Source organism: Corticium candelabrum, chromosome 2 (genome assembly GCF_963422355.1).
Source record: "Corticium candelabrum chromosome 2, ooCorCand1.1, whole genome shotgun sequence".
In the NCBI taxonomy this organism is placed as follows: domain Eukaryota; kingdom Metazoa; phylum Porifera; class Homoscleromorpha; order Homosclerophorida; family Plakinidae; genus Corticium; species Corticium candelabrum.
This window is the reverse complement of record NC_085086.1, coordinates 11,409,417-11,416,916: the sequence shown is the minus strand read 5'-3', so window position 1 is coordinate 11,416,916 and position 7,500 is coordinate 11,409,417. Positions and strand designations below refer to the sequence as shown.

Below are 7,500 nucleotides of genomic sequence, written 5' to 3'. Positions count from 1 at the left end.
TTTTCTCACTTGGAATTTTATTGAATCTGCTACACACATCAACTTTAAACCACCAATAACACATAGTGTGTATAAAGAGGCAAAGTCAAATGTGACATAGTAAACTGAAATAAAGCATTCATCAACAATAGAAATAACCAGATTTTCAAAATTTTAATATTTAATATTAAACTACTTGAGCGCCATTGACAAAGCAACTCACTAGACTCACATGACCTCTGTGTACAAACGCTCACGCAATGATGATAGTTTCGCGGTTTGTACTCTATTATTATTCTGATTATTCTTTTAAAGAGCGTAGGCACACACACACACACACACACACACACACACACACACACACAGACAGACACACACACACACACACACACACACACACACACACACACACACACACACACACACACACACACACACACACACACACACACACGTTAAACAAGCATAGGTACCTGTTCATTAGGTTCTGCTTGTTGGATGGTCTGCTGTTGCTGTACTGTCTGCAGATTACTTGCAGGCTCGTCTGCACAAACCACGCCTCCTCTCTTCATAACGTCTCTAGCGATATGTAGCTGACCTGCTTCCTTGAGAACATCGCAGAACCGATCAACTACGTTTTCTTTGTATCGAAAAACATCGCATAGCAGCATGCGAGCTCTCTCTTGCTCAGTAGAACATTCCTTCAATCTATCACGTTCTTCCAAAGTTACAAGACGACGTGAGAGTAAATGGTCAAATAGAGCAGACACACACAATGCTTGAACAAGTTCCACCAAGTTGTCTATAACATATCTCTGATAGTCTTCAGACTGAGATGACATGGTGAAACGGAAATGAAGACCGGAAGTAGATGTTGCAACGAAATCGTACGTCTAGAGCAGGTAAACGGTGCACTAACAAGTCAACACGATGTCGATGTCAGCACTAGCAATTCTCTCAATTCTTTGACACGGACAAGCACACGACACTGATGACGAAAGAAAACTCGCAATTAACGCGCGTTAACAGTAGACATCACTGTATGTACATGTACAGTATACGTTCCTAAAAAATTATTTTTACTCGAGGCCCGGATTTCCGGGCCTCAAGTATAGTAGTCGTTCGACGACCGTACGACCCAACGACCCATCGACAGTATATATAGTTGGTTAGCGGAGATGCAAAGGAAGCTATTCCGACCAATAGACGAGAAGTGGTGTCATTACTGCACTGACCAATAGACGAACGTGATGTCATCATGAGGCTCCACCTCGCTTTGTTTGGTAGCTGAGAATTCGGCCATCGGGCGTCCATCCTGTACATGGTGTTTAGTCCTATGCTTTAAGGGTTTAGCACATACATTTGTACGTGTATGTTTCCCCAACAACAACCAGGGCGAGGTGTGTGGCTCTACCTGACTTGTAACATTTTGCTTGTTCCACAGTGTTTCTGCATAGTGGTTCTGCAGTCTGCCAGCTTGAATTTTGGGTGTGCGTGGTTGAGCGGCCGTGGTGTTGTTGCAACGATCACTAGTGTCGTCTTCAACAGAAATTTGGCGTTTGACGGGAATTTGCGAAGGAGAACGTGCATTGTCCATGACAGCGTCTGTTTGTGGGACAAAGCGGCTCGGCCGACCTGTAAGTACGCTAGTGCGTCTCTATTCATTTCTGTTTTACGGTATCCAAAGTCAGAGCGAACAGACGCCTAGCTAATCTACATGTGCACGTGCATGTTTTCCCGCATTGATGTTTTGGTTTGGCTCTGGGGTCACCTCATTACAACAGTAGGCGACGTCTAGCTAGAGAAGCCGTACAAACAACAAGATGCCTAGAGAAGCTGCACAAAGAACGAGACTTTTACATTCTTGTGAGCTGGAAAATCGGTGGTGAGCTGCTTGTCTGGTCTCCATTTGTAACCTCGGTTTCCCACCAACAAACAGAACAATGATCACGCCCGTTACTTCATCACGTAAGGCGAAGATTGCCAGCCGGCCTAGCGTCGAGGCTCTCCGACTTGTAACATTTGGCTTGTTCCATCATTTGGAAACAACTACATTTGTTATAGACTCGTGCCCAGTCCTCCTCTAGCCTCGTACCCAGGCCCTCTTTCGCGCCCGGAGAAGAGGGCCTGGTACACGTTGTATTCGCATGCGCGCATAAATTAGAAGGAAATCGTGGTAATACATGCACGCATGCGGAACCGACGTTGTTTAGAATCTCGAGCCGATAATGTCGCGCGCAGTCAGACCCAATTTGGCAAATGGTGGATGAAGGCAGAGCTTCTGGTTTTGATATGGTGTTGCACTACGCTCTAGGCAAGCTTAGGCTGTGTAATGTAGAGCTGAAGGAGCAGCAGCGTGTTGTCGTAGAGCACATCTACAACGGAAACGACGTCTGCAGCTGGCTTCCTACAGGAAACGGTAAATCGCTGTGCTATCAACATACACCGTATAGGGTTGACTGCAAGCTAGAGAAATGTGGTGAAGAAGATTGTGGATATGTCGTCATTGTCGCGATCGTGTCTCCTATAGTATTGCTGATGATAGAACAAGTCAAAGATTACGCGAACGCGGAGTTCCACTTGACCTTGGGTCTAGATCTAGGGCTTCATCACTACTGAACACGGAAGCTGTTTCACTGTCGATTGCGCGCGACATTATCGGCTCGAGATTCTAAACAACGTCGGTTCCGCATGCGTGCATATATTACCACGATTTCCTTCTAATTTATGCGCGCATGCGAATACAACGTGTACCAGGCCCTCTTCTCCGGGCGCGCAAGAGGGCCTGGGTCCTCCTCTAGCCTCGGCCTCCCAGACCCGTGTAGCGCCGATACAAAATCGTCGGGTCTGGGATGGTACCGCCTCTTCTCAATATATTGCGGTTGGTCCTAGGACCAGCATTAGTGTTCAGTTTCATAAATGCATACCTTTCCAATTACAGCTGTAATCAACGAAGACATCTCATGCATATCTGCTGTCTACCAAAGACTACACTGTACACAAACGACGACTTGTAGTGCGCTCTTCACGCAAACTCACGTCCCTACACGTCGTGGTTTGTATTCTGCGCCTGTCAACGGCAATACCGACACCTAGTAGAGCCGTTTGTTCGAACCGATGCTCCTACATCTACACTAGCCAGCCAGCTGCATTCTCAACGACTTCATGATCACGTTTACTAAACAGAGTCTTGCGGAGAATTCACGGCGAAGTTTTGTCGCGATTTCGCGGCAAGTCGCATCGAATCCAGACGATCGAGTCACAGCGGATGCGCGCATCGCGAATTTTCATCGCGAATTCGAAGCTCCACGCGCGACTAGCAGCTACTCGCAGCGGATTCACGGCGATCAGACACATGCCGATCGCGTCCGCGGCACCACTAGTAAAAGAAAGTGCTTCCTAACGTCCCGTTCGCGTTCCTTACTAACACACAAATGATAAAACCGTAGCTACTGTAAACACAAAGGTACCCGTGCAGCAGGATGCGACACGATGTTCTAGCGCGACATGTCTTCGTCGTTCTTGTATTACGGCCGAAATTGGAAAGGTATGCATTTATGAAACTCAACACTAATGCTGGTCCTAGGACCAACCGCAATATATTGAGAAGAGGCGGTACCATCCCAGACCCGTGGAGGACGATTTTGTATCGGCGCTACACGGGTCTGGGAGGCCGAGGCTAGTCCTCCTCAGCGCTAGGTTGCTTACACCACGTGCGCTAGCTGTCACGTGTGTAAACGTCCATGTGGTTTCACACGTGTGGTTGGCCTAACACTGGGACCATGCTTCGTCACGTGACAACATGTTTGTAACGTGACCGTAATGGCGTGACATGATTGGTAGATACTACTTCTATTTAGCATGATAGTTTCCGTAGGAGGGCTTTTGTAATGGATGATTATACAATTAGAAAGACTAAGTACACAACAATTATAGAGCCACTAAGCCATTACGTGCCGATAACTTGTTGATGGCGTCCTTGTCCGTGAGAGTGCGACCAGAGAAGGACTTTCGAGAAGAGCGGTCTCAATGGTAAGTGCAAGTCCATTCGCGCGCGCCTAGACCTTCTAGATACCTGTCGAGCCACACGAGTACGTGAAGGTAAAGCCTCTCTTTTTCAAAAGGCTGCGACGGGTCCTGATCCCTGTATCTGCCAGAGCACCGCGTTCAGGCGTCCCTGTTAGTTACGTCTAGCAGATTTTGTTGGACCAATTTTAAGCTAATATCAGTCACGTCGAGGTGGCTCGTATTGTGAGACAAGCTTTCCCGGAAGCTCGCCACAGGATGGAACATGCCACCAGAACATACGTCTACGTTGGTATTGCCTTTGCAACAGTCTCTGTTGGAGTTATAGCACATTCTACTGACGTTTCAGACTTGCGGAATCACCCCTCGCCTTAGGCAAGTAAGATACGCACTACGTACAAGAGGTGTGCACGTACAGAGTGCCTGTGTTGACCTGTAGATGTCACAAGGAGAAATCGACAAGATTCGAATCAAGCAAGTGGGACTTGTCCAACTCCAGCGAAGCAACATGTCTCAAGAGATTATGCGGAGACGCCAATCAATTGGCAATTAGTAGAAACGACTCTGTCGTCCGAGATAGATCGAACGTTTGCGGGAGTCCGACTGCTTTTCTCTTGGTCGAGGGCCTGTTTCGTGGCAAGATTTACGCCGTTTCTCCGTGAAAGACATCGAAGACACGATGCGTCGTCAAAGCCCTCATTTGTTTGGCATCTTGCAAGCGCTGGTCAAAGGGAAAGCCAACGAGGATGCCGACAGCACACGCCTGCAGGCTCTCATCACCGGCACTGTGGCACTGAAGTTCTGAGATCGCCAAAGCAGTGGGATTGCACTCCTAACAGCCTACATGCTTGTTTGCTCGCGGCACAGGAAAACAAGCAATTACAGACCTCGACCATCTTGGTGTCTCACAATCATATCAACAGGTTTAGCGACGTCTAACTAAAGAACTTGGCGAATGATTACCAGGATGTACAGCAGCTCACGAAAGAGACACACATCTGGGTGTATGACAATCTGAATTTGTATTTAGATTTAGATCTGCTTTAGATTTGTGAAGGTAGTCAAATGTACGAAATATGTTCGTCATGGGCTGCGTTATCCTACTCTAGACTCTGCTAGCCGGCGCAGTTTTACGAAGAGGATCGTGCATGTGCATGATGACGTTGATTTGTGAGGCCAGGCGACTGACCGGTTGTAGGCAAGTTGTTAATCTACCACCTTCTGTGTCGTTTAGCAAAGCCTTAGCAACCTATTAGAAATCTTAGCTGAGACCAGCGGGCTGAGCTAAATAACTTAATTAGACTCATAGCCTGTCACGTGACGAAGTATGGTCCCAGTCCTCCTCCGTGCTTAGGCCAATCACACGTGTGAAACCACATGGACGTACACACACGTGACAGCTAGCGCACGTGGTGTAAGCAACCTAGCGCGGAGGAGGACTGGGCACGAGTCTACATTTGTAACATGCATTTAGAAACAACGCCTAGTTAGCTAATCTAGCTGCATTTGTAACTTTCCCATATCTAATTTTGTTTTGGCTCTGGTACCTATGCCACGCCTAAAACCGGCCATAGTTACGACCTCAAAAGCTGCACAAACAATCACCTGCACAAAGAACCGACGAGCGAAGGTTGTAAAAATAGAAGCGAGGTCCTACGGGACATTGGCTGACGGACTGCATAGCTACTTGTTGTACACGGTAGCAGCCAGTCACGTGACTTACCTCAAGCTCGACCTGTGACCATTTCAATTATGCTTGTTATTTATTACCCACATCATACCATTCTGTCATACGATTTTGTCATAGCGCGACTAATTTACCTTCAAGGCGCATACTGGCCGAGGGTTTGCACTTCAAGTGCTTCTTCATTCAATCTGTATTGGTAGTTTCTTGACGACTGCACTGCATTTAAATACATCATGCATTTCGATACAAACAAATTCCCGTATATGCTAAAGCCCGGATATACTAATAGGCAGATCAAAGTAACGTGTGCTAGAGGGAAGAAAATGAGAACAAAACTTATGTGTTGTATAACAAGAAAGGTGATGTTATGAAAGGTGGAGAGTACGTTTACACTGAAATTTGTAGGAACTTAAATATCAATGATTTACAGTAAATATCTAGTCTATGTTAGACACACCAAATGCCACACTAATTGTCTCTTGGACAATCACTAGAAATTATAATATAACAAATACACACAAATTGAAAGAAAATGAAAATATTAGTCACACTTCAGACTTTCTATGGAATATTCAGGATACCCTCCTGCTGTGATGAGTTCTCCATTCTGAGTTGAGAATGCAGCATGTGCCATCCGTTTGTGTGTCATGTGTGGGAGAGGAAGCCATTTGGTAGATCTCTCATCATATAATTCTACAATATTAGAAGGAGAACAAATCCTCTGTTGTGTCAATCCTCCAGTCTCCACCAGTCTGTTACTGACTGACGTTAGTGTAGGCCAACATGTGGTTGTAGAGGAGATTGTTCTCCATTTTCTATCACGAACATCTGCACACTCTACAATATTGCTAGAGTAATGTCCATCAATCTCTCCTCCCCCTACAAACACTGTGTTGTTTATAATAACAGAAGAACAGAAACAATGTTTTGTTTGCATGTCATCCATCTTAGACCAATGACCGCTGTGAAGGTCACACACACATGCTGTGTTCACTCTCTCCCCTGACTTAGTCCTACCACCCACCACATACAGTGAGTTGTCATGAAGAGCAACAGATACACCACCCAACTGTAGTTCGTTTGGTAGAACTGTGAGGAAACGCCATTTCTTGTCTTCATTCAAATAAAATTGTTCAATCACAAACTGATCTTTATCTCCATCTTCCACACACACAAGACACACACCTTGATGACACAATACATTCCTGATGTAACCATTCTTTCTGACAAACTTGTCCCACTTATCATGTTCATAAGTGAGAACATGCAGATTACCATCACGACCTCCTACCACTAGTCTCCCTTCAATCTCTCCCATTCTATTATATGGAAACCACCTGACATGAGACATGTCTACATTCCACTGTGTCCATAATGGCAGACTGTCATTGATCTAGAATCAACACAACATGTACAATAGATGGAAACAAGAACAATTATAAAAATTTAAATAAAAATACAAACAAATCAAACATCAGCTGTATTTGCATGTCTGTATTTAGTACAAAATAAACATTTTATAAAACAATCAAACTTCATATTAATTAATTAACACATACATTACAACAACTGTCTCTTAGCAACTATACTTTGCATGCAAAAAATTTACTGTACGTGTGTACATGTAAAGTGTAAAAGATTGCTAACGTGTACACAAGCTGGTATCAACAATAAAATAACCATAAATTTGACACATGTTCACATGCATGCACACACATGCATGCACACACACACACACACACACACACACACACACACACACACACACACACACACATGCATTCATACAGATAAGCAGGAAAGATGTC

The 7,500-nt window shown here is 45.2% G+C and overlaps 3 protein-coding genes across 3 annotated transcripts in view; all 3 read right to left on the bottom strand.

Moving 5' to 3' along the window:
- The window catches only part of LOC134176573 (uncharacterized), an 8,348-nt gene extending 7,527 nt beyond the window's left edge, over window positions 1–821 (bottom strand). The window contains exon 1 of the mRNA XM_062643239.1: window positions 453–821. Within this exon, the coding sequence (XP_062499223.1) occupies window positions 453–821 (369 nt within the window). The remainder of the gene's footprint in view (window positions 1–452) is intronic.
- Window positions 822–6,096: 5,275 nt separating this feature from the next.
- LOC134198579 (kelch-like protein 24a) lies at window positions 6,097–7,081 on the bottom strand. Its single transcript, XM_062667997.1, has one exon. The coding sequence runs from the start codon at window positions 7,041–7,043 to the stop codon at window positions 6,234–6,236; it is 810 nt and encodes a 269-aa protein (XP_062523981.1). The 5' UTR covers window positions 7,044–7,081; the 3' UTR covers window positions 6,097–6,233.
- LOC134176572 (uncharacterized) overlaps window positions 7,046–7,500 on the bottom strand; it is a 5,608-nt gene continuing 5,153 nt past the window's right edge. Inside the window, exons 10-11 of the mRNA XM_062643238.1 lie at window positions 7,340–7,350; window positions 7,046–7,085 (exon numbers count right to left, since the gene is read on the bottom strand). Of these exons, the coding sequence (XP_062499222.1) occupies window positions 7,046–7,085; window positions 7,340–7,350 (51 nt within the window). The remainder of the gene's footprint in view (window positions 7,086–7,339; window positions 7,351–7,500) is intronic.

What these genes read in the sequence shown, in the direction of transcription:
- LOC134198579 (XM_062667997.1), bottom strand. Translation starts at nt 7,043, where the DNA reads ATGTCTCATGTCAGGTGGTTTCCATATAATAGAATGGGAGAGATTGAA.